This window comes from Lissotriton helveticus, chromosome 8 (assembly GCF_964261635.1).
Source record: "Lissotriton helveticus chromosome 8, aLisHel1.1, whole genome shotgun sequence".
In the NCBI taxonomy this organism is placed as follows: Eukaryota; Metazoa; Chordata; class Amphibia; order Caudata; family Salamandridae; genus Lissotriton; species Lissotriton helveticus.
In genome coordinates this window covers 1138087851-1138115534 of record NC_136069.1, presented here as the reverse complement: position 1 = coordinate 1138115534, position 27684 = coordinate 1138087851, and the positions used below count along the sequence as shown (strand labels likewise).

Here is a 27684-nt window from a genome sequence, read left to right as displayed (position 1 = left end):
ACTAGCACACAGCGTAGGGCCTCTGTTGTCCTTGAAGTCCCCCTGTTTTCTCTTCCCAGAGATTCCTGGAGGGAGTGATCACTGGAGCCAGCATACTCCCAACATCAGGGCTCACTGTAGTCCAGTTGTCTGAAGTGCAATGCCACCATCCCACCATCCCAGGGTCTAATAAGTATCATCCCCCACACTTCATCTTATGCTTGAGGTTCAAAAGGACCTGCTTTGTGTAGCTAAACCAGTGCTTAACTGTAGTCAAACAGACAGCATCCATGGCCCCTGGGTCCCATTTGGGCACGGACTGGCACAGGCGGGCTTGCCTTATGCATGATTATAGCACGCCAGTGGTGCATCTGTTGGATTGGGTTGAATATGGTGACGGTGTCTGCAAGACACCGCCATCCATAATACCATGCAGGCAGGAAGCAGCCGTTCCACAGCGGCGTTGCCGCCACGGAAAGGCATGCAGTGTTTGCAGTTGGGGGCCCATTGCGGGTCCCCAGGATGTTGGGGGGGTGGGGGATGCAGATGGGGGGTACCCCCCTGCGTTTGATGAACAACGTGGAAGGTACCACGCGGTGCCTGCCACGTTGTGCATGCAAATACACAATGTGGAGCCACAGCATTGTGGCGGGCGGTGCTGTGTGCACCGGCCGCCACAAAGATGTGGATGGGGGATGCCACCGTGGCGAAGGCATCCTAATTGCCAGTGCAGGACCGCTGCACCACTGGCGGCCGGTCCCAGCACCACTAGGGTGTCGGGCGGACTTAGCCATCCTAATAGGCCCCAGAGTTGGCAGCCAATGGAGCAAAACAGGCTCTAACAAGCCCTGATTTCAGCCTCACAGGATATTAATGAGGAAAGTACCAGGTACAAATCTCATCAATTCTCACATTTTTAAAATTACAAAAAACACACTTTAAAAACCACAACAGTCCAGTAGTGCTAACAGCGCTGAAAAATCAGTGCGAACAGCACCATATGGTCCGCAAGAGTGTGCAGCCATTCGAGAAAGTTGTGCTGCCGCTTAAGTTGAAAATCTACTTGAGCTGCATCAATTTTACTTGAGAAGCAGCATTCTGACAATGACCGCCTGTGTTCGAGAATTGCACATGGGTACACCAAATCACACTCGCATTTCTGTACGCTCGTGGGAAATAATTCCACAAGGTGCCGATTGGGGGAATTGGGCCAGAACTCCACGTTACAAGAGTAATGTGGAGTCACCATATTCCACCAATTCTGCCGGTAGATTTAAACATTCTTCCCACCCCTAATTATTATTTGGGCTGTGTGACTGTCCACCTCAAGGAATATTAACACTTCTTGATAGGGTGAACTTCAAAGACAATAAATTATCCTGAGCTGAACCCGCTGGTAGCTCTGGGGCATACCATATATGCTCAACTTAGCGCAAACTTAGCGCAAAGTGGAAAGTATTTATGTAGCACCCAAGCAGTAATAAAGTCAAAACAGCAAACAATAAAAATCCCAAACTGAATTAGAAATCCATAGCACATGTTAATTAACAAAATGACACCAAATCAAAATAAATCTAAGAAGAGGACCCTTAAATATGAATTTTTAAAGTTTAAAGTAGAAATACCTCCAGAAAGCACAAAGCGCCTGTTAGATTTTGGGTTGAGAGAGGTAGAAGTCCAACTCAGGCAACAACCACAATCCTTGCCAGGGTGAACCACGAAAAATCACTAAATTAAGCTGTGCCTAACCCTGTGGTAGCTTGGCACAAAGCAGTCAGGCTAAACTTAAAGGCAATGTGTACAATAGTTAGACAGCACACAAAAAGTAACAAAGAGAAGCTCAATACAAGAAAAATCCCAAACCAATTTAGAAAGATAGAGATATATCTGTCCACACCTATGCCCTTTGTGTCGCAGTCTCGAAGCAATACAGAAACCCCATCAGCAGAGCCACTCACAGTCATGTGACCCAAGACACTGGCAGAATGCATATGGTTGGGACAAGAAACATGCCAGCTTTCTAAAAGTAGACAAAATATAAAGGTGAGCAACCCAATATACCCTTGCGGGCTCGGGCAGTACTTATTATAAAATAAAGGCCAGCAAGGGATTTTGTTCTAATATTAATTGTCAGCGTAGTTAGGACCTGTTATAAAAATCAGGATTCCTAAAACAATTCTTAGTCAATAGCTGTAGTGAATATTTAACTTCAGGCAAAAAGTCACATAAGATCTGAAATTACAATGTTACCACACTAACACAGTAAATAAATGCGAGAACCAGGATTTATATTGTCTGAAGATTATTATTTGTTTTCAAGACAAAAAATCTTTTTATAAAAAAGAAGAGAACATTTTTATATACAATAGGGTACATACAAGAGTATTAGTTAGATATTCAAGGTATAGGTTATTTCCTCCTTTGATATATCTAAACAGGAAGTCCAGACTGCTAAACACAAAATAACACAATGATTTCGACTAAAAATCAGAGGAAAATCAAAGATGATACAATGAGTTACACGCAGATTTGGACTGGATAGTTGACGTTTCGGTCTTTTAAGGAATTGTTCATAAGACCATCATCAGGACAAAGAAATTCTACATACAGTAGATGACCCTTTTTAATCAAGTATGAATAACTCCTTTCTCTAATCGAAAAAGAAGAGACAGCAGCAATTCCAATAATTTTGACGATGCGGAACAAAGTAGTTAATCCTTTTGTGCCCAGATTGCTCGTTTTATAGGCTGGAGTTATTTCAGGTGTTCAACAAAGTGCCTGATGTTTGCTGATCGATGATGGGGAAACAATTCAATTTTTCCGAAGATGAAAGGAGGAATCTCAGTCATACACGCGTTGGACCACAATCAAATTGGGTTCTGGCTTGCAACAAGATTTTTTGTCTTGAAAACAAATAATAATCTTCAGACAATATAAATCCTGGTTCTCGCATTTATTTACTGTGTTAGTGTGGTAACATTGTAATTTCAGATCTTATGTGACTTTTTGCCTGAAGTTAACTATTCACTACAGCTATTGACTAAGAATTGTTTTAGGAATCCTGATTTTTATAACAGGACCTAACTACGCTGACAATTAATATTAGAACAAAATCCCTTGCTGGCCTTTATTTTATAATAAGCTTTCTAAAAGTGGCATTTTATCATTGTAACTTAAAATATGACTATATCATTGAAGATGATATTAAATGACCACTCATTTGAGCGAAAACACCATATCTCTATCTGCTCCTAATACAAAGTCAACACTTTTTAAATGTAATAAGGTAAACCAGTGTTAGTCAATGGGAGAGACAGACCTTTGTACAGTGAAAAACGTCTTTAGGAGTTTTTCAATGCTAATTTCTTTACAACTTTAACAACACGTCTTACTTTTCAAATAAGATACATCCTAGCCTATGAGTTGCTAGGGCCTACCTTAGGGGTGACTTATAATTATTAAAAAGGAAGGTTTAGGCCTAGGAAAAGGTTTATGTTGCCTGGTGGAAATTGCAGTTTAAAACTGCACTCCAGTTTGCAGTGGAAGTCCTTAATATGTTGTAAAAGGCTACTTTAGTCGGTAGCACAATGAGTGCTGCAGTCCCATTAGTAGCTTTTAATTTACAGGCCCTGGGCACATGTAGAACAAATTACTAAGGACTTACAAGTAAGTTAAATATGCCAATAAGAGGTTGCCCAAATTTGCCATGTTTGAAGGAGAGAGCACAAGTACTTAAGCACTGGTTAGCAGTGACAAAGTGCACAGAGTCCTAAAGCCAACAGAAATTAGTTCATCAAAACACGAGGGGTGAAAGCAGAATGTTTAGGGAATATCATGCCAAAGATGTCAGGTCTAACAGTGCAAAATGCTAATCTGTGGATGAGGTAGACTGAAACCTATTTGCGATTAGGGGCTGCCACGGTATAACCCTGGTCAGATAAAACCAAATGGATTGGGCCAGGTGAAAAGTATAGAAGTCAAAAAGCTCAAAAACGTTTCAGTGTTCTACTTCAGAAAGATACTTTGTCACTTTTTTTAAGTAAAGCTTTCAAATGTCTCCCAAGTCTCAGAACAGAAAGGGTCTTTGTTATTTTTTTAGAAGAAGAATCCTCCCTGGGTGTGCTACTACTGAAATTGCAGCCTCTGCTGTGGAGTAGTCAGAATACTTGAAGCAGGTTGGTCATGCCTGAGCTTTGCTGATTTCACTCTGAACATTTTCTAAGTCTCAATGCAGAATGGGACTTAGTTGTTTTTTGGAAGTGCTGAGAGCCTTGACTGGGACTCAGCAGAAAATAAATCCAATGCCATGGAACTGCTGGTCGGATTCTTTTCGCTGTATGTCCTCAGAAGCTCTGTAGCTCTGGAGAATTTTTTTTTACAGTTTCCAAACTTTCTTTTGGTGCACAACAACTACAGGAGCACACGTTACATCCCTCATGACCTCACGGGAAGGCACTTTGAAACTCTCATTGTGTCAGGAAGAGGCCAAAAGCAATGTTCAGTCCAAGTCCAGTTACCACTAGTCAGCTGGGCACTTTAGGAAAAAGGCATCTTGCTACTTTTTATGTCCCGGTAGTCACACAGGAGCTCATCCAAGCGACCCTTGAAGTCCACTTCCTTGTCTTGGGCAAAAGGTGGAGCAGGTCTAGTCCTTCTGGCCTTCTCTCAGGTCATAGACAGCAGACCCATCCCTCTACTGTTCTTCTAAAGAATAAAAAGTGTACAGGGAATGCCTCATTTATGCCTGACACCAGCTAGTAGTTGGGGTGACTCTGTGCAGTCACTAACCAATGGGGTAAACTTTCCTGGGGGCAAGCCTCCAAACATTTTCAGTAGTTCCTGTTTGTCTTACTGCAAAAAATCCAACAGTGCCCTTTAGTCTCCAAATTCAAGACGGGAAACCCTTTGCCCATTGGGCAGAGCCTGTGTAACCACCCAGAGGTGTGGCCAGAATAATGAGAAATCCTCTCCTTAGATCACTCAAAACTAGCTCTGGGGGTAGCTTTTGTGCACAAGGACTGGCCCTTTGTCAGGTGTCACCTAACATTTGCTTTTGACTGAACAGGTCTTTATGAAGTAAATTAAATTATTGTGCCCACCCCAGCTGGTCTTCCTTCCAGGAGCAAGAAAACTCCTCCACACTCCCAAGCCATTGTCTCTGCTGTGAAAGCAGTTGTCACACCTACCGCACACTTAATTCAGGCCAAGTACAGGCTCTGCAGTTAGTGGAGAGCGAATGAGAAGTAGCAACCAGCAGCTTCAGACAGCTTAAATGTAACTTTCTAAAATCTACATTTCCCATATATTTAACCCTTTGAATGCTGGTGACGGAACCACTCCGTCACCAGCCACGGATGCGCTGTGCTGGTGACGGAGTGGTTCCGTCACGGCCCGGCCGCCGCGCCTGCGCGGCATCAATTCTGCGCCTGCTCTGAGTGTTCCGTTGAGCGGGTGGGGCCGTGACGAAACCACTCCATCACAAGCACAGCGCACCCGTGACTGGTGATGGAGTGGTTCCGTCACCAGCATGGCAGTGCCGCGCGGCCCTCCCTCCCCCCAGCGCTGCGGCCGAATTACCGCCGCGGCCAAGGGATTAATACAAATCTGACTTTACTATTAGATTGGACTTTTTACTAAATATAAAAACAAGTCTTTGAATGGAGTCTGTAGCTGGTACACGTAAAAGGTTATGAATTAAAGTGTATAATTGATCCTTTGAGTTTTCCTATGTGCCAATTACAGCCTAACCAGCAACAATGTTACTTTGGCCGAGTCTCTGGGGGGGGAACATGCACGTTCTAATTTCACTCATGTTCCACTCTTAAATATTATGCAGCCTACCTTGTGGGGTAAAAGCTGTGCTTAGGTGGGGACTTTATATATAAAATCAGGTTTTCCTACTTGTCAAAAGAGTGATTTTGACAAGGCTGTGCATCAGGATTCAAGCTGCTGTTTTTATGCTACACAGTGTGGGCCTGAAGCCATGTTTTTATTGCCACTGTAGTGGATGGCACAATAAGTGATATAGTCCACGTGTGGCATTTAACGTTCTATGCCAGGGTTTTTTTTCTTTACCATATACAATGGCCTTATAGGAAAGTTTTATTGTGCCATTCATTTTTAAGTCAATTCCTACATGTTTAAGGAGGCATTCATTACAAATGTGATAAAAAACATTTAGGAAATTCAATTTCAATAAAGTGGACCCCTAAACTTACAAGACAAATATGTAATCAACCAGGTGAGTATCAAAATATATATTATATTTAAATATCAATGTTTTTTTTCATATGTGGATTTTTGGAACAATTGTTTTTACAAATTGGAAAAAAGAGAATATCATAAAACGGTTGGCACATTGTAATTAATAAAACTTGAATAGATATCAAGTATGATGCAGATCTATTGCCACTACTTAAACCTCTCAGGCATAATCACTCATTTGTTCACACTATAGTTGTTTCTATACATTTGATTTAAATTACATAAGTATAGAGAACACGAATGGTGTGTGGTTTCAAGTAGAGCATGGACTGTGTACAAAAATAACTGCAGTTCAATATAGAGATACATTGTTGCAAATAAAACCTTTTTATAATTGCCATGGCTGACGAAACTCGTGTCCTACGCGCGTTTCAGCGTAATGCCTTCATCAGTTAGCCATGAAAATAAACAGACCTGGGAGATATAATAGAAGAAAGAAACCATGTAATTTACATATGAGGGGTCCTACTAAGAATGTCGGCTCACATAGGAGTCAGAGCAAATTAATTTAAAAGACGAAAGGAATAGAACTAAGAAGTCACAGGTAGGAAGAGAAGAAAAGGAAAATGTGTCCAAGATTGGACCAAATGGTTAAGAAACCTTTTGCAACCCTACACCAAAAACGGGTGCTATAGAATGAAGATGTAAGCAGGCTAGTAAAGATGAAAGAAAGCCAGTGACAAGAGTTTGTGTACATGATGTGTCCTGTTTGAAACCGAAAGAAAGTTATAAAAACATGCAGTTGGTGCCCATGTTAGCGTCCAAATCTGCTGCCAAAAAGAGAAAAACAGCCATGTACCTAAGTGTGCTGATGAACGTAATTACCTTGTAGGAGGCATTATGGACACTTTACTTTTGTTTAGCAGGGGCAAAGTGCAGAATTCTAAGTCTTCAAAAAATAGGGTCCAGAAAAAGGCAAACAATGTTGGGAGACCACATAGAAAAGGCAGATTTTCTACAGCTTTTATCCAACTTGAGAAAATATTTTTATGACCAGTAATAATGGATTCCTCAATTTTCTTTACAGAATGACTTGATGTCATTACTTTTAAATGAAGATGTACCCGCATATTATTATATTTATTATACATTTTCTAAGGCGCACAGATACCCAGAGGTTTCCCGGCGCCATCGGACCCATGCAAGAAGAGAGGGAAACACTATTGGTTGAATAACCACGTTTTTAAGTCTTTGAGGAAGTTGTTATAGATGGTTTTGTGCCGGAGTTGTAAGCGGTGTGAATTCCATAGTGAAGGAGCCAAGTAGGAGAAATACTGGCCACCAGTACATGATCGTTTGATCTTGGGGACTTGAAACTTTGCCTGAGTAGAGGATCGGAGAAGACGCGTAGGGAAGTAAGGGTGTACCAAGGCTCTCAGATACTGTGGCGCTGAACCCGATTTAATCTTCTGCATATAGCATAGGGCCTTAAATTTGATGCGATTCTCCATCCTAAGCCGGTAGAGGTCACAGAGAGACCCTGAGATGGAGGCCTTTCTAGGCAACTGGCAAAGCACTCTGGCCACAGAATTCTCCACTACCTGCAGTTTTCGAACCACCTCCTTAATGGCTCCTAAATATAGGACGTTGCTATAGTCCAGTCTGGAAGTAATCAAGGCCTGGATCACTGTTCTTTGTGTGGGACTAGGCAACATCCAAAGTATTGTTTTGAGCCATTTTATGATGGTGAAGCAGTTTGGGGCGACCTTAACTGCTTACTGCCTCATAGATAGCTGGTCATCTATGATTATGCCTAGATTGCGGACTGATTGTGATGGTTGTGGGAGATCACCCATTTGAGGTGGCCAATGTTGGGGGCCCCAGAGATCTTTGGGGCATATTATCAAGGGGGTTTATCTCCGCTATTTTGGCTTTAAAAGCCAAGAAAGCGGAGATAAAATTATCCCCCTATTACCTAGCTGTCGCTAACACCAGTTAGTGACAGCTAGTAGGAGATAGCGACCATCTTGGGCCCCACTTTGCATGTCAGTGATATTTATCACTAATGACATGCAAACTGGGCGTGCCAAGATGTTAGCGACTGGAAACAGTCGCTAACATCGCTATATCCTATTACCAACTTTTGGAGATATTCGCGCTAAGCGCGAATATCTCCAAAAGCTAACACCTGCCCTGAGCAGTTCTTAGCCATGCTATCCAATGGGAGGTGGATAACATGGCTAAGAGCATTAGCTCGGTAATGCATGAATATCGCTGACTTTTCAGCGATATTCATGCATTGCGGCCGTTTTTTATCGCATTTGCGATAAACCTTGGTAATACCAAGGTTTATCTGCGGTAAAAATCGCCGCAGCTCAGCTGTAACATTTTGTCTCCAACCAAGCAATAGCGATAATTATCGCTATTGCTTGGTAATATGCCCCTTTGTTTCTCCTGAGGATTAACACTTCAGTTTTCCCCCCCCGTTTCATGTTAACCTGTTGGTATGTATCCAACTAGCTATATTTGCATCCCTACCTGGAGAGAGGATACAACCTCGAGAGAGGACACATACATACATGTCATTGATTATGCTTTATGTTGGTTGTGCCTTGCTTTAGGACTCCATTGCTTTACTACGGCTGTGTCGCCTTGATCTGTGCCAGGCAAAGCCACGTAAAGTGGCATTAAGTAGCCTTGTAAATATGCCAGGGCAAATTGCGCCACCAGAACATCAAAAAAGTGACACTCTTTCAACTTGGCGTAGGCAGTGCAGCAAGGTACTATGCTGAGCTGGCCTTCTCCAAATTGTGATAAACAAAGCCCTCATTCTGAATGCCAGCAAGTGCGCTCCAATGTTGCGATGAGCTGCACTAGCACTTGAGCAAACTGTGCTACTCGAAGAACTGAAGTTGTGGAACAATTTCTCACATTGATCTTGAGTTTTTGCTGCTATATCTATTGCTCACCTATTAGGTTTATTCAATTTACCATATCTTTAATTTTGACCAGTTTATTCTATCACCCGCAATGTGATAGATCTATTTTACAGCGGGGTGTCATAATATTTTCTTAATTGGTGCACGATCGCCCTCTAGTGTTACTTTTAGGAAACGCATTCATTTTTCATTGCAAGAAGACACAAGCCTATAAGATGTGATTTATAAACATGATGTTATACAACGTTTTATACCGCAGTGCAGTATACACTTGTAAGCATACAATAAGTACCTTGTTGAATGTTTCTTATGAAAAGGAAGAGTTTCACTATGGACTGTCATCAAAAATAACATAACTGACCTCACGCTATAAGCAATTTGAATTCAGGACAGTGGTGAAACATTGGATCCGATGCATATATTATAAGTTAAGTATGCGAATGTGTAAATCTCCAGATAAAAAAGAAGAAAGGTAAAAAGCATGCACAGGCTTGTAAATGACATATGGGATCCTACTGCGATTTTCTCTTGTATTACTGATGGCTTAATCCTGAATTCTAAAAATAAATTTGGTGAATCCAGGAGCACTCCTAGCTTATTCTTGGAATGAATGAGTGAAGAAGAAGTTGGCCAAGAGTAAATCAAACACTTTCCTAGCAAAATCTTTGTGAATTGGTCCCATAGATGTGGGTTTGGTAATGAAGGTGGGGCTAATTTTCGGTGACTGCAGATACATTTCGCAAACATTATTTCCTAGTAGTAGGAGCAGTGCAGAGACACTGTTGCACTCTCCTCGGCTCACTATTAGTATTAGTAACAACCAACACTTTCTACATTCCACGAATCATTTCATAATCACATGTTCTCGAACTAACATAACACTCGTCAAATATTCTATCAGCATGCCCCATGTAGCAAACAGGCAAGGACGATACCACATACCTTCTATCACTAATTTACACACAATAACAAAACAGTAGAGATAATAACCCTAAAAATGATAACACTACAGTGGGTATTTCCTAGTGTATGTCATCAGAGAGGCCATTAAAATGGAGGGAACACAAACAGAGATACAACTGTGTGTGCATGCAAAAAACCTGTGTAAAACCCATTACAGACACAGCTGCACCTTTAAACTTGTGCTTCAATTACCAAGACATGACAACATTTTGCAAATTGTGTTGAAGAATTCACCACCATTTTCCGAGGAAGGGTGAAGATAGCGATAACTGTTTTCACATAAAACAAAAAAAGTAAAGAAAGGATACTTGTAAAATTGTCCATTTTGAATAAAAGTGCACATACCAATTTCCTACATTATAGTAAATTCGCAAACATAATTGTATAGGAAAAACGTACAACAGAACAGGAAACCTATGCTACTCATAGTGTTCCTTGCATATGCCTGAAGATTTTTTGTGAATAACTGAAACATGTGTAGCTCTTCACAAAGCATAGCTGCATGCATAACCATCCGGATATTTCCATCTCTTTTATAAATGGGGAGCTTTATGAATACGCTATGGTCCTCGCTAAGCCAGATTTAGGGGCAGATTTATCACTATTTCATGCAACGCAGCTGCTGCGCTGTGCTGCGTGAAAGGGAGAGGGCAAAATGTTCCATATTTAACATTATATAGCACATTCCTGCTCTCTCGCTTTACTGGTGCACTTTTGGCTACCTAGCACCTTCGCAGGAAACCTTGCATCATGGTGCATGGGTGCCTGTGTTGCAGGTATGATTGTTTTTGTGCAGGTCGGGACACCTTCCTGCACAAAAACAACTCTCTGAGGCTTTTTACTCTTTCTACGTGTGCTGCAGAATGTAGCACACTTAGAGGAAACAACTAGGAAAAATAAATATATTTTTCCTTGTTACACCTCTCCTGGGAAGGCGTAGCATTTTGATGCAGTCTTACAATCATGGTAAACTTGGAATGTGTCCAAACTTATGGGTGGCTGTGTGGGAACATCCACGCTCAACCATTACCTGCCTCCCTGGGACAGAGTAACACAAGGCAGTGACTTGCACTGCCTTGAATTACTCCGGGTTTAACAAGCACCTCAGGGCCTCACAAAGGTGGCTTGTGTGACTTGATAAATCTGACTTTAGTGTAGTGTTGCCCTTGTGTTACCTTGTGTGGCGCACGGGCAACACAACACTTTGATCAAGCTGGACCTTGGTCTTTACGCAAACTTTAACCAATCACTAGGACAAACAGATAATTCCCTGGCTCTAGTTGGGCCATTAACTACAGTAAATAACACATATCCGAGGAAGTGTAAAATAAGACATGAAACACATGTAGGAGGAAAATGCAACTTTAATTAACTAAGATAAAAATAGGCAGAATATTCCAATCAAAGTCTAACATATCAGAGAGAGGGTCTCTAAAACAATGGGTCATCATTTTAAAGTTATTGATACCTATTGGAGGTTGAAACGCAACATTTTCTTAATATGGCATGGGCTCAAAGTGTGTAAAGTGTCTGTTTGAAATTTGTTAAGATGAACGTGAGTAATATGTTCTTTCCTGATCTTTGATTAGATTTTGATTTTGATCTCCACCTCCCTTTCTTGGCCTGTTTAAAAATGGAAGAAGTAATAAAGAAATAAAAAGTTCAATACATGCTTGCAATTTGGATTTTAATTTTAAATGATACTGATACAAAATCAATTGTACTAGGTAATCGCCTGATATTCTGTATATTTTCTCTTAGATAATAAAGAGTTTGATGCATTTGTATCCTATGCAAAGTCAAATTCATATTCAACTGAAAATTCAATGAGTGAAAACTACACCGAGGAAGAGTTTGCAGTAAAACTACTTCCTGAAATTTTAGAGGACAAGTATGGTTACAAGCTGTGCTTTCTGGAAAGAGACATCATACCAGGAGGAGGTACTTTTTTTTATTATGAACTACATTTATAATGTGTAATATGTATCACAATTAATATAACTTTTAACGATATACCATGTTGACTTGATAACTGCAAACAAGATGTCTCTTTTTGAAGAGAAAAATCTAATGACTGTGAAACGAATGACTGAGTGGGCTGATCCAAAACACATTCAGAGATTAAAGTCAAGAGACTCTTAGCAGTGAAATGTATGGGCTTGGGTGAAGTTACTATATTTTAATATTAAAACACAGATTTATAGTTGTGAGACGCATTTCAAAATCCAAAGGGACTTTGGGGCAGGTTCATTACTGACCGCTTACTGTCTATAGTGGGTGGTATCTGTGATGCATATTTCAAATGGCAGTCAACACAATTCAGTTTCCTAGTTACTTAAGTGATATGTACATTGTGCTGGGGCAGATGCACTACAGATTATTGTTCTCTTGGCCTACAAATTAATATGGAAAACATAGTTGCATATAAGGGTATTTTACTACTATAGTTTGTGCAACGTTGCACAGGCATAATGCTCGGCATGCTAAGGCAGGCCTTCATCCAAGCAGAGAAGAGTTTGACACCATGAAAGCTGCCTTCAAGGATAAAATACAGTTGCCGTCTAATAGGAGATCATTAGTTGTGATCATAAATGTTCAAAAGATCCACTCATGAGTTGACCCTACAAATGTGTTACATATTAAACAGGTGTAATAATTATTCCCAGTGCACTGCATGCATTTTTTTAGCACCAGCAGACACTGAGGCTCCTTTAAGAGTCATGCAGAGTTCACAAAGGTAGTGCATCCCTTTGTGAATATGGAATAATATATATTTAGGATGCAATACTCACCTAACCAGACTCTATTACAATAAGTGTTCAAATATCTACACTACAAACTTATGGGAGGGGGGGGCACCTCAGATGGACACCAATACCTTCCTTTCATTTTTGGAAAGCCGGGTTTAGCACGTCCAACTTCCACTATCATAAATATTAACAAACATATCACTGGTCAGTATAGCCATTACTTGCAGCATTACTGATATTTATGTTGTGTTGAAATAGTAACACACGTTTTGCCACTTTGTTTTTCTGAGCTGTGCCGTCTGCAGACACATAAAACAGGTGCCAAGTTCTGCCAAGCACCAATAAAGAACAACAGGAAAGGACCCCAGTCCTTTCTGAGTGGAATGAGGCCCACGTTGAATGCGTTGTTACCTATCTCAATAGTGGACAGTAGAGATGGTGCAAACATCCTGCTCAGAAACAATATATTCTCTGTTGCCTTACATGTGGTTTTTTGTGTTGTGTGCCTTATTGTGGCAACCACTGGGCAAAAAACTCTGGCATGAAATTTCAAGTTGAGTGATGTGATATCTTGTTTATGTATGTATAATGTATTTCCATAGCACAAACTAAGCCAAAAAACAGTGGAGCCCTGTACATTGTCAAAGGCAAGCTTAAAGTTGGCGAGTAATTGGAAAGGAAGCTGAGTTGTGAGCAGTTAATCTATTGTGATGTAGTGTTCTCTAAAGTGGTTAGTCTTCGGCGCTTTCCTAAATTGGAGCAACATTGAGGCGGTCCTGATGGACATGGGGCTGTTAACCCAGAAGGTGGGCGCAGGGAAGGAAAAGACCTGATGTCATATTTTTTCTTTTTTACACTTCTTACTCTGCAGTCTCATGGTGTCCTGGCTATGGGTGTGCCAAGAACCCACAGAGATGGTGAACTTGTCTGCAAGAGAAGCAGGGGTGCAGGCTGTGCTTGCTTGACGGTGTGGGCCGGCAAGGCGATCTTGATGACATGTTGGGGGATGGAGGATGTCCTTAAGGAGTAGCAGTGTGGAGTCTGGTTTGCCATCGAGCATGGCATTACCACCACCCGCTTGCAAGAGAACAAGGGCTTGAATAGCAGTTCTGAAGATACTTTAACTTTCTTTACAAGAGAGAGCTGGTTCCAAGCTGTCTTAGGTTTTTTTTGGCAATGTGTTCCTTGAGGGAGAGGTTGGTGTCTAGGTGAATCCAAGTGATTTGGCAACCGGTGGTGGTTGAGGTTCAAAACCACCAAGGCTCACGTTATTGTACTGTATTTTGTTTCTTGTTCTGGCAAATAATTCTACTTGGTTGGGTTGAGCTTCAGGTAGGCACTGGACATTGAAGTCTGGATGATGTGCAAGTAATGTTTGGGGCGTTGGATATGTGAAGCAGAAGAAACTTTCAAGTAAAGTGTGTCTCATCAGCGTATTGGTGAATCTTGATGCTCTTGTCTGTGAGTAGAGCTTCAGGTAAAAGCAGACTGAAGGACCAAAGAGATAGTGTGGGAAACTAGGGGACTCCTCATATGATGTGGATCTTTTATGACCTGGAGGTGCCCGTGTGAACATAGTGTGTGAATGCGTCTTACATTTATAAGTATATTCATTAAGTAATGGACCTCTGCTCTGGTTTGTAACATAATGATGCTGTAAGTGTTTAGATGGCTGTTTGGGTTCATAGGCTGCCAATTAGCATGGCAGACAATGAAATGTAAGCCTGAATGTTTCCCTGATTCTGATATTTCACCTATTTTCTAGACTATTTGTAACTGTAATCTGAATATGTGGTGTATCACAAAATAGTGCAAAGTTGTGCTATGCACTGCTTTGCGTTATTTTGCATCAAGGAGGCATTACATGGGTGGCACTTGGCCATTCCCATGCAACCACCAATGGGTTTTGACGCAAATCTCTTCCTACAAATGTTAGTAGACAAGGAATTGCACCACAATTTTACACCTCCCCAAGGCAGACATAACGAGTAGAAATGTTTCCATTTCTCATTGTTTTTCCAACTTTGTATGTCTGCTGCATTTTAGGACACACATAGAAGGTGTAGAAGCCTTAAAGAAAATTTTTTGTACTGAATGAAACTCCTTCCAGTCCAAAACCTATGCTTCAGAGAACACCCGCACCTTGCACAATGGCATGAGGGTCTGTGCATTGCCGCATGGCTGCTAAAAGTGCACCAGCGCTGGGTGTGAGAAAGAAAGCACCATATCATAGTAGATACGGCACATTTTTTCTCTCCTTTTACCGCAAGGCTGAAAAGAAACTTTAATTCAGTGTTGTTTTGCATCAGATATTATTTAAATCTTGGCCAGGCTCTATATTCCAATTAATCTCCATTTCTTAGTGCTGTTAAACTTTGTAGAGGTGGGCATAATTATTAAAGTGCAGTGTTACGATATTTTGTGAATTGGTTCCTGTTTTTCTGTTTTAAAGTAGAGCCTAATGCATCTTCCTATGCAAAAACACATGCCTTGCCAGCACAAGAAAATGTGATTATATTTGTGAATGGGGTCATTGTAAAACAGGCCCATTGTTTACTCTGTAGTGAGCCCTTTTTAAATTCCTTTCTCTGTAACCTGATTATCCTAATTCATTTCTTATTCTCCATCCTGTTTTGCAGCTTATGTTGAAGATATTGCTCGAATAATTAAAAGGAGCAGGAGAGCAATATTTGTCCTCAGCCCAGCATATATCAACGACCCCATCCTGTTTGAGTTGCAAACAGCAGTCAAGTGCACCTTGGAAGACGACAGCCCGAAATTGATTTTAATTAAATTCAAAACATTTCAAGAGCCCAAATCTTTACCTCACGTCATAAAACGAGCTCTGAAAGTTGTGCCCACCATCCCTTGGAAAGAGAAATACGGCACATCAACGTCATCAGCTTCAAGATTCTGGAACAAGATTCGATATCACATGCCCATAAAGAAGAGCCCGGTTTCAAAAGACAAATATTCCTCTTCACCGAAGTGTTCTTCTCTTTCACATTAAAAAGTGCAAGTTTAGTACATTTTTATTTGATTTGTGGTTTATAGCGAAACGTGTTTGGTGTATTTATTTCCTGGCATGCATGGGAGATGCTGTCGGAAGAGAGAGTTGTATTAAAGCCTTTTTAAATTCATCTTTGGTGATTCCAAACGTCAGTAAATCTATTCACTAAGCAGTCACAGTATAGCCATACAGCGACTGGACCGAGCTGAAGAGGTCATATAGTCTTCTACCCAGTAACGAAACGTGTGGAGGTTGTGGGGAACATGCAAAGTACATAGATGGGGGAACCTCATGCCCTGGACCCAGTCAGGAGCTCCAGGCCAGGGGCCTACTGCCTGTTCAAAGTGCCTGAGGGGACCCGCCGCACTGCGGCGTTTGCGGGGGCCATTGTTACACTACAGCACCTACCTATTTTTCTCCTCTCGCCCTCTCACCCACATTAGCAATGCATGTGTTTCCTCTCCAAACCCTCACTGAACCCACTGCTGTCTCTAATTTGCAATCATCACTCTTGCTCCCCTTTCTAGTCCTCATTTGATGCCCCATTCACCCCTGTAATCCCGCCTCCTTTCCCTTCATCAGTATACACCCACCCCCACTCCTTCACCAGGCTCCAGCCACGTCGTTTGTCCCTCTCTAGAGAAGAGGCGGGCTGTGACTGCATCCATAACCTGAGTTGGGAGAGAACACAGCAAAGAGGCTGCCTGTCATGGTGCCACCAGCCTTGAAAGAATCTCAGAGAGAACAGCTGCTGGCCTTAGGGGCTGAGAGCTGTAGTGTGAGAGTTACTGCTCAGCTGCAAGGCCATCCCTGCAGTGTCAGTGTGCAGCGGTGGGGCAGCTGAGCTGTGGTAAACTTCCTCACAAGCTCTTTTTCTTCAATATTATCACTATGAGGTCCTTCTCCGACGTTACTGCCCTTCTATTTCTGGTACTTTTCAGCAGTTTTAAGGTCTTCTTAGAGTTTCTCGTTGCTAAAATAGTGGTAATTTGTGATATTTATATGTTTCCCTTGTCTTCATTGCTTGATTTTGCTCCTGCGAAAGGGTCACTCTTAATCATTGAATGTCACTCATAATACACTAAAATTATGAACATGTCACATATAGCAATCTAAAACCTTGGCATCTATGACAGTGACATGCATAAGACTGTGTTAGCTTAATAATTGGTTAAGTGAATTTAGAACTACAACTCCCAAAATGCACTTCAATTTTAATTAGGAGCTATAAAAAATGCAAACTAACTTGTGAAACTTAGTCACCTTTTGACATTACTACTGCAAATTGTTTGAGCTTTAACAGTTGTTTCTGCATTTTTCAGACAATTTAACTTGAATATTTTACATTCATATTTTTATTTTCATGCTGCAATACGTTATTAATTAAACTACATATAATGCTGTTTGCTTTACAATGGATAATAAATGTTTCTCCTCAATATGCTTGTTAACTTTCGTAACCTATTTTCAACATTATGTGGAACTCCAGTTCTTTCAGGCTTTCCTCTTTTTTCTTTTGGTCTTCTGTTGATGGGCGTTGGGCTTGTTCTGTCGAGCAGAGTTGAGTTGGGCTCTTTTTGGGCTCCATTTTTTCCGACTTGGTTTGCAAAGTTTCTGGTACAAGTGTCCACATACTCTGCTCGGCAAGTAAGTTCCATTCATAATGTTCATTGTTTCATCCACACAACATTGGTCATCATCAGGAACTCATGAAGGACAGATTACTCATTTTTTATTCTACATTCTAATAAGCAAAATAAACCTAAAAAGACTCTTGAGGCCTTCTTTACAGAGCAGTAAAATGCGCTCTAGGAAAAACAAATACAAGTGTGATTATCGTAATTTGATAACACTTCACTGATAAATGCTCTATGAATGCTTTTGCTTGCAGTTTCTTATGTTTTGCACATTATTTTTAATCATTTAGTGAAAAAGAATCTCACATCTTTGGCTGTTATTTTATGCATTAATCGTATGCATTTGGAGCCTACACTAACTTCCCCCAGCATGTGCCTGCACAGTTTTCATCTATCCCCTTTTTAGTTTTGCACTGTTAATTTTCACACTATTTTGTTATTATTCCACACAATGAGGAGTTCAATCTGAGCAGGTTTTATTTCATGAAAACCCTGCTCCATCAATCCCCCCTTTGATGTTGATAATAATAAACTGGTTTTCATCATGTTATGCTATTTAGAAAGAAGTTGCTTTCTTCTGTTTCAACATAACTCCATCTAGATCCTTTACTATTTCATCATAATTGCGTTTTCTGTCTTCCAACTCTATTTCTTCTCTCTTTCTCTTTCTTGCTCTCTGCTTTGTCTCCAGTATTTCTTTCTTGCACCTACAGCACTTATATATTCATGTCAATGTTAATATCCCTGTAGCAACAACAACTATTGGCGTTAGTATTTTCCCTAGCTAGCTATTACTAAAAGTAGAAAACCAATTACCCACTGATGAGAAACCCTTACCAAGTCTCTCCCAAGCACCATCAACCTTCAGTTCATCTAAATCTTGCCTCAAATGTGTAATATTTGTAATATATCACTCCAGGTGCTTACTTTTGTCAGGGATATATGTGTAACACTGTTGAATTTACAGCATACTACAGACACCGCCCTCTTTGTCCAATAATACATCAAGAGCAAGTCTATTCTGTAAAACCATAGATTTTATAGCTACCATTTCCTTATCAATCATTAACAACCCACCAGCAGTGTCTGTTGATGAACAATCAACCACTGTGGACAATTTTCTAATTTTATGTGAATTTAAGATTACTCCAACTGAAGGTATCAATGCTCCAAAAAGATCACCCCCAATCTCTGCAGCACTAATTCCTCTTTTATTGCATGTTAGTTCACTTTTCTTTTCATTGGTTCCATGACTTTTATCCACATGGTAGATCTTTGGAAAGAAAATCCCCAGGTAACAACACACATACCAATATTCCAGGGAAGACAGGATCCGTACCACCTCTTTTTCCCAACCTCCCATAATTAGGAAACATGATCACATTCACTAGACCCAATAAAATAAATATTAAAATGTGTTTTCTGTCTTAGTAGGCAAAGCTTTCCCCTATGGTGCCAATCCAGAGTCATTGCAGCATATGGCTCACCCTTTTTGTAGACACCTTCTCTAAAACCCCAATGAGGTACATGGGACTTTTGCTCAGCAGCTTTTTTCTTAAAACTCTGTCTCCTATCTTCCACCAAATTTATAAATTCAATCTTTTTTTGACGCAAACTGCAGGTGAAATTATTACGATGTGCATACACAGTATCTATCATTTTAGTTGTATGAAAGAATTCTCCTAAATACTCGCCATTTTGCGCACTATTCACCTTATTCATATTCCTTCTAATAGGCACTTCAGAAAATACTAAATCATAATTTGAATAGAAATACTGCAGGCTTCCTTTTTCATAGAACAAACTTGTTAGTACACTACACGAAACACCAGTTGTTAAAGGTAGGTGTTGATAGGTCACCTCCTCAGACACAGACAAAGGTAATTGCATGCACACATTACAATCTCTCGCATTTATAGTATCTACAAACTCGTACAATAATTTAGTAAAAACATTTAACGAAAAATCATTGATAGAGTTCTGTTTATTTATTTATTTATTTGTCCTCATTCTCAAAATTAGGGGGCGCCCATCTGTCTAATCTATTCTATGCGGATGATCTGGTGCTAATCAGCCAAACTCCGATTGGCTTACAGCGGCTCCTTGACATCATCTCGCAATACTCCAAAAAAAAAAAAACTTGGCATCAATTACAACAAAACAAAAGTCATGTGCCTTAACTCCCACAAAAAGACATCAACATTCAGCTGGTACTGGGACACAATGAAATTGGAAGTTACAAACAAATACTGTTACCTGGGAGTGATTATAGATCATAGGGGAGCTTCACACCACAGCGAGAGGCGATAAAAAAGAGAAGCTTAAAGACAGCAGTTTCTCTAAGGAATCTGAAAAACAAGATCACTGGTCCAAAACTGATACCATCAATTACATACGGAAGCGAAGCAATGAGAGGCAGGGACACCGGAACATTAGAAGGAGCGATAACAAGAGCGTTGCGGATGATGTTTGGCCTCCCGAGGTACACTTCTCTGGCACAGATCCGACTCGAGTTTGGGTTGATAAAAGAAGAGCTTGCACGCGAGGGAGCATACCTCAAAAGCTTGTATAAAATCAGTAGGGAAGAGGCAAACACCCTCAACTCACTCCTATGGAGAGACCTACAAAGAAAAGACCACAGCCCAGCAAGGCTTTTACTGGAGGACGCAATAAAACAACTGGGGGCGCAACAATTGTGGGATCTGCAATGGAATCTGGCAGGCTTCAAAAAAGCAGTAAACAACACTGTCAGGAAAGAATCTCTCCTAAAAGACAAAGCTTCACTAACGGAGCGAGCACACGGCTGGTTAACTATAGAAACGTACAATAAACTCACACCACAGACATACCTTTTGAATAGTTTTACCAAAAAAACAAAAGAGTCATTCCTAAAACACCGGCTAGGAGTATTGCCCTCAGCAGACCACATGGCCCCTTGGCTACGTCCACCAAAGCCAGCAAAATGCTGCCTGTGCGGGAACTACGAGGAAAATATCGTTCACCTCATCACCATATGTAAAGAGCTGCAGCAAGACCGCAGGAACCTGTTGAGATCCCTATTTAACAAAAAAGGAATCAGGTCATGAAGACAAGCATCCCTGGCCTGCCTCTTTGGCGATGATGTCCAATTGGCCTGCCGACTGGTAAAATACTTCAAAGCCGTAGAAACCAGAATCAACACAAGGAAAGAACAAACGGACAAAGACAGTGCTCCCTCCATACTCCTAGAGCCAAAACATTAAGATTGCACAGAGTCATAACCGGCTAACGAAACTAAACAACGACGGATCACTAAAAGTCACGAGCACACAGGGAAAAGGATGGAATTACTCCCATAAGGAATGTGGACCCCAAATACGCCCCCGAATGGGAAAGGAGGCAAGGATCGACAAAACAAACCTTCTCCGAGGAAATGCAGAAGTTCCCAGTGGCAGACAAATACTTCCTTTTTAACACATTTTAATCCAATTTTTTTTACTACTATCAAAAATGAAGCCCTTCTCTTAAAATGTTCTTAACTTTTAATTGCTGCCGGTTTTTTGTAATGGTTTTTATTAACTGTACAATAAAGTTACTACTACCACTGCCCCTCTCACTTTGGCCCAAGTTTTGGCTACCCCCTGGAGAACCTTCAGCTTGACTTTTTTTTTAAACTTTAGATCCCCAAATTTAAACAAAAAGCCCTCCTCTGACAACTTGGCACCCATAAGCATGGCCAAAACCATCCCTCCAGCACCAGTATTCACAGGCATTTTAAGAAACATACGTGAGTGCGAAAGTTGGAAGGCCCAGGCATACAGCTGGAGGTCCGGTAGTGCCAAACCCCCCTTTTCTCTTCTCCGCCTCAGCTTTTTCCAGGCAATCCTAGGTGATTTAGATGCCCAGACAAATTAATTCATTTCACTCTGAAGTTTGTCAATCAGGATTTTTCAAAATAAAGTGGAATACAATTAAAACGAAATGTAATCTTTGGGAGTATCATCATCAGATTAATTCTTCCCAAGATTGACAAAGGAAGTATGGCCCAAGATTTCATTAGCCTTTTACATACCTTTACCACAATTTCTAGGCTGATCTCTGCAATTGTTGTGATATCCTGAACCACATGAACTCCCAACTATCTCATTTTGGAGCTGGGCTGATGACACTGCTGCATCTCTGTCAGATTCCAAGTCGTGATTTCCGTTTTTGCGGCATTAATCTCATATCCAGAGACGGAACCAAACTTCTGAGCGAAGCTAATGACTCCGGGGAAGGCTGTCTGTAAGTCAGCAGAGCATACCAGGATATCATCGGCATACAGGGCTACCTTCCTCTCCCACTCCCCATACTTAAATGGCTAAATATTAGGATCTGTCCTAAGCCGTTGAGCAAATGGATCAATGTAAAGATCAAATAAAAGCAGGGAGAGTGGGCAGCCCTGTCTAGTCCCTCTTGTAATTCTGGAAGAATCTGTGATATTCCCATTAACCAACAGCCTAGCTGTGGGGTTCTGATAAATCAGCTGGACCATACAACAGAATCCTTCTCTCAAATTAAACTTCCTCAAGACCTCCGACAGGTGAGTCCAATTTACTCTGTCGAAGACCTTGGTGGCGTCCAATGTCATGGCTGCCAATGGGAGGGAATATGTAGAGGAGAGGTCAAAAGAACCAATGAGATCATACGTAAGATCAGAAAGCTGCCGGTTCCTAACAAAGCCCTTCTGATCTAAATGGAGAACATCTCCCACCATAAGACCCAATCTCGCTGCCAAAATAGAAGTAAAGATTCTATAGTCTATGTTTAAAAGCGAGATGGGTCTATATGATCCACAGCATGATGGAGGTTTCCCGGGTTTCAATATCAGAATTATTAAAGCGTCGTTCCATAAAGCTGGGAGCCCTGAACCAGCATCCAGCACATAATTAAACGACTGCATTAGAGCAGGGATGATCTTATCTCCCACGATCTTATAGATGGGCGCTGGGAGGCCATCAGGACCTGCCGCTTTCCCGGTCTTACAGCGTCGAATGGCTTCTCTAACCTCTGCTTGGGTAAAAGCTTGGTCCAAATATTGTTGTTGGTCCGGCCCAAAAGAGGGAAGGGGGCTATCCCCATGCCAATTCTTAACACCAGGGACATCTAGTCTTTTGTCCTGACAGTAGATCTCCTGAAAGTAGGTCTGAAAGGCCTGGCTGATTTCCCCATCTGAGCAGAAGGTTTCTTTTCCGCTGATGATCTCATTAATATGATTTCTTGCCTGATCAGATTTTGCTTTCCAGGCAATAAGTTTGCCTGCGCCCTCCCCATATTCAAAATGGGCGATTTTACTAGCCTCCCATTTATGGATAAGCCTGGAGTAGAGGATATTCTACAACTGCTCTTTTAAACTATCCCTTTTGGCTTTCTGATCTTGCTGGATTTCAGGAGAGGCTGTGAAGGATATTTCAGCCTTTACATCTTTCAGCTCTCCCTCAATAGAAGATACCTCCTCCCTATATCTTCTATTTCTAAACCTTATCCTGCTGATAATTTGACCACGCAGGAAGGCCTTAAAAGAGTCCCACACATTAGTTATTACTATTGACCACAAATTTATTTCAAGAAACCATTCAGTCTCCTGTAAAAAAAACACTTTTCTTCCTCCATCTAGAGTAAAGAACGGTCTAGCAACCATGTACGAGCCGGCCCTACAGCTGGTCCATCAAATCGTAGCAAGACCCCTGAATGATCTGAGAGATGGTTAGCCAGGTATGAAATGTCATTGACCCTATCTCTCAATGAGTCAACATGTAATCTATCCTGGATTGGTGTCGATATTTATAATATTTTTGAACGCGACCCCTGGCTGCAAACCAGATATTTCCCTGGATATATATAAAAACACAAATTGTTCCCTTGCCTCCAAAATGAGGTCCCGGAATTTTAAAGGGGCCACAGCTCTACTATTTGGAGTTTTGTCCAGCACAGGGTTCAGAACTATGTTAAAATCTTCAGCAAGAATCAGTGGTTCAGGAAAATCTAATAAATGAGAAAAAATGGTCTTAAGACTAGAGGGGTCGAGCTGGATGCAAGGTATTAAATTCACAGTCGCCGTTACCTGCACACTGTTCATTTTGAACATCTACTTGCACCCAGCTCACAAGAAGAAGGGGAGAAATATACAACAATTGGTAGCTACTATTAAAACTTTAAAGTTGATATATCCACACGCCAACATAATATTGCCTGGAGATTTTATTATGAACTTGATGCAAGCCCAAGAGGAAAACTTACCAAATGAAATAAGCGTCAGGAGTGACAACACAACCAGACGTGATACCTCGGGCAAGAAATGCGCCGCACTATTGGACAAACAATCATTATACTTATACACAAGAGTGACGGCAAAATCAGGAGCAACTATTGACTTCACCATAGTAGATCCAGACCTATTCCCTTGCATTACGAATTTTCAATTAATAGATAGAGTAGATAGTGATCCCTATCCTGAATCTTTTACATTAACTAACTTCAGAGACAAGTCCCGGTCATCAAGCGCCCTGACGCAATTTACACAATTGTACAAACTAAACCGGCTAACATGGAACGTAAGCACCGTAGACGAAATCATGGAATTTTGCTCAGCTTGTTTGGCCACTACTGGCGCAAAACCACTAGGGATAGAGGCCTGGGAGACCTTCATTATCAGCCTGAAAAGAAAGTTTTCACATAGCCCTAAAAACCAAAAAGCCGCCAGGATCAGTGTGTCAGAATGGTACACCTACGCTCTAAGGATAAAAAAGCAAAAATTAAACAAAGCTGAGACAAATGCGAACTTACGGACAACAACCCTCCAGGGAGGTCCTGACCATAATTAAACAAATGAAAAGTGACCTAAATAAAGAGATTCGGGCAGCAAAACATATATGCAATGAGCAGTTTTGAACAAAAATGCTCTATGCCAGCCAACAAAAAAATTCCAAGCAGTTCTGGGCCCAAATTAATGTTTTATCAAACGGAAAAAATCGTCATTACAACTCCGACATAACCGAGCACGTATGGCAAGCTCACATAGAAGCCACATATAATCCCCAGAAAGTCCCCAGAGTTACCTCTGAAAATGAAACAGGGAAGGCGACACGATCCAATGACAGTACCTCCAGTGATACGCCAATTAGAGAGCAGAGGAGGGCTGAGACTGAAACCAATCTCACAGGCCCCAGATCACACGACATGCAATCTGAATTTGAAACAACACAGTAATTCACAATTCAAACAAATGGAAGGCAAATTTCAGCGAGACCCTCCAGACACATCTGGGTCTGATCAATCAACCGCCAACATTCCGATCACACAAAAACAAGTACTGAATGTTATAAAAAAACAGAGATCCCATGGGGCACCGGGACCAAACTGCTTACCCAACGCCCTATTTAAAAAAGACTTAGCATTTTGGTCTAACCACCTAGCCACACTGTTTGCTAATATTTCGGAATCTCACACTATCCCAGACTCTTGGCGAGGAAGCATATTGCATCTAATATTCAAATCAGGGGCTCGCGCAAATCCCTTAAAGTATAGGCTAATAGCCCTTATAGATGTTGAGGCAAAAATCTATGCTGCAAACTTTCTATAAGACCTAGAGGACTGGGTAGACAACATCAAATTGATCCCCAATACACAGAGAGGCTTCCGAGCCGGAATGGGCACTTTAACAAGCATATCTGCTGTTACACTCCTGGCTAATCAATCAATTGCCAATTCAAAAGTTCTGTACGCATGTTTTGTGGATCTCAAGGCAGCGTTCGACAAGGTCCCCAGACAAGCCTTGTGGGCAAAAATGGAATCCTGGGGCGTACCGACAAACCTATTGAATGCTATAAATAATCTCTATTCAAAAACATGGGTTCAAATAAAAATGGGAGATGGTCGAACTTTAACAAACAAAATTACCACCACCAATGGCTTAAAACAGGGGTGCGTTCTAGCCCCCGTTTATTTAATATATATACTGCCGATCTAGACCATAACCTATGTTCGACATTAGGTGATCCTCCAAAATGGGGAATGTGAGAACAGCAAGTTTGCAATATGCCGATGACATTGTGCTGCTCTCCCAAACACCTCGTGGCCTCCAACATGTGATAAACAAACTAGTAGAATACACAGACCTAACCCAACTACATATAAATTTTAAAACAACAAAGGTCATGTGATTTTTAAGTCTACATAAAAAATACCAAAATTCACTTGGGCGATCAACAGTAACCGTCTGGACAACGAGGGGACATACAAGTATCTGGGACTAATTTTGGATTGCCACCTTAACTATAAGCAACACCAAGAACAGCGGAAAAAAAAGCCAAACAGCTAGTATTTGCATTCAAAACTCTGCAAAAAAAACTCAGTGACTGTTCAACGACCCACTTATTAAAGGTCGTGGAATCAAAATTTTTACCTTCAATTACATACGGTTCAGAACTCCTAAATACAAAGGATGCAACATCCCTGAACACCGCCCAAACAAGTCTCTTCAAAAATTTGTTTAACATTCCGCGCCACATTTCTCAAGCCCGGATCAGACTTGAATTTGGGTTAAAAAACCAGATCATGTCAAGACAAGGAGCACTGGTTAAATATTATTGGAGAATGCGGACAGCAGAGGAGGACTCTCTGGCACACTATTGTTGGCTGGAGGTCGAAAAGCAATCCAAATTGAGTAATTCAGTTTATTCATTCCTAAAGCAATTGATTGAGGCCTTAAAGTTAAAGGAAGCATGGCACACAATACCATCCTATCCGGAGTTTAAACAAACAGTCAACAACACAGTTAATCAAATGTCTCAAGAACAGGATAAAGCTTTATTGACTACGAAAATTAATGCATGGATCGTGTTGCCAACATATAAAATGTTAAAGCCCCAATCATACCTTTTGGAATATTTTGCAAATCGAATGAAACAGCAACTGATCTTACTGAGACTAGGAGTGTACCCAACTAAAGATCTAATTCGAAAATGGAAAAGCACCTGGCCCTCAACTGACTGCCGCCTCTGCGGACAAGGAGGCGAATCAGTGCTCCACTTACTCTGTACTTGCCCGGCCTTATCATCTAAAGGGAAAGAACTTTTGCGGCCGTTAATGAAAAGAAAGCAGATAAGGACCTGTAGATCTGCTTTAATAAAATGTTTAGGAGGATCAACTGTACAACTGGCATGTAAAGCATTAAAGTTTTTGAGTTTAGCTGCAAACGAACTAGAAAAGAGAGATACAGAACTTAAACTGGCTAAGCAAGTATTGTGAAAAAGTTTAGACAATTACCCCGAAACCAGCATAAGAATTAGATACCTCATAGCCAGCATGACTCCTATAAGTCCAAAGGCACCAATTGCACTGTTTCACCTTTGTTTTATGAATAAAAAAAAACAAAAACGTTTTTATTAGAAATTTTAAATGAGAAATTTATCAACTACTTTGTACTTAGCTCGTGAATATTATGTGTTATGTGTTTATGTGCTTTAGCGGTTAAGGCGTTCTTTTTATGATTTAAATTTAACAAAATAAAGTAATCTTTTAGATTAGACTAGAGGGGTCATCAAGATTCTAGCCATAGTAGCCAACCAGAGTATACAGGGTCTCCCTTATCCTAACTTTAAAAATCACCCACCTGCCACCTGGGTCCACCAATTGCTGTAGAATATGCGCTTTAGCTGATTTCTTAAAAATGATAAGGACTCCTCTAATGTTAGCTGTCTGGTTCGTGCATACATATGAGACCACCCATTTATTATTTTTAAGAAGAGAAAATATCTCTTCTTTCAGGAGATGTGTTTCCTGAAGGATCAGAACCTGAGCCGGTGAGGCTTGGAGATATTGTATTATTCTATCCCTTCTCGGTCTGGTTCGCAGGCCATTAATTTTCCAGGACAAACTCTGTATGAGACTCATGTTAGATCATCTGAAAAGCTCAGAGCAAAAACAGTAATTTGAATCTGAAGCGACCAGTACCAGCATACACCCCAGCCAAGCTCCAAAACTCTTATCTTAGAGCTAGTATAAATACAACGAACGTAATCAACATAAGAAGATGGCGAATGAGGATTTATTTTGTCCTGGTACACCCCAACCCAACTCCTACCCAGTCCCCCAACCCAGTCCCTCCTCCCACCTCTGGGAACCTGTACCCCAATTATCTGGACAGATGGAGTCCACGCAATTGCATCCCGTAGAGATCCGCC

General features: G+C 41.0%; 1 protein-coding gene across 1 annotated transcript in view; it reads left to right on the top strand.

The window, feature by feature from the left end:
* The window catches only part of LOC144773864 (interleukin-18 receptor accessory protein-like), a 525065-nt gene extending 509220 nt beyond the window's left edge, over window positions 1-15845 (top strand). Inside the window, exons 9-10 of the mRNA XM_078658949.1 lie at window positions 11847-12026; window positions 15475-15845. Of these exons, the coding sequence (XP_078515075.1) occupies window positions 11847-12026; window positions 15475-15845 (551 nt within the window). The remainder of the gene's footprint in view (window positions 1-11846; window positions 12027-15474) is intronic.
* The last annotated feature ends 11839 nt before the right edge of the window (window positions 15846-27684 follow it).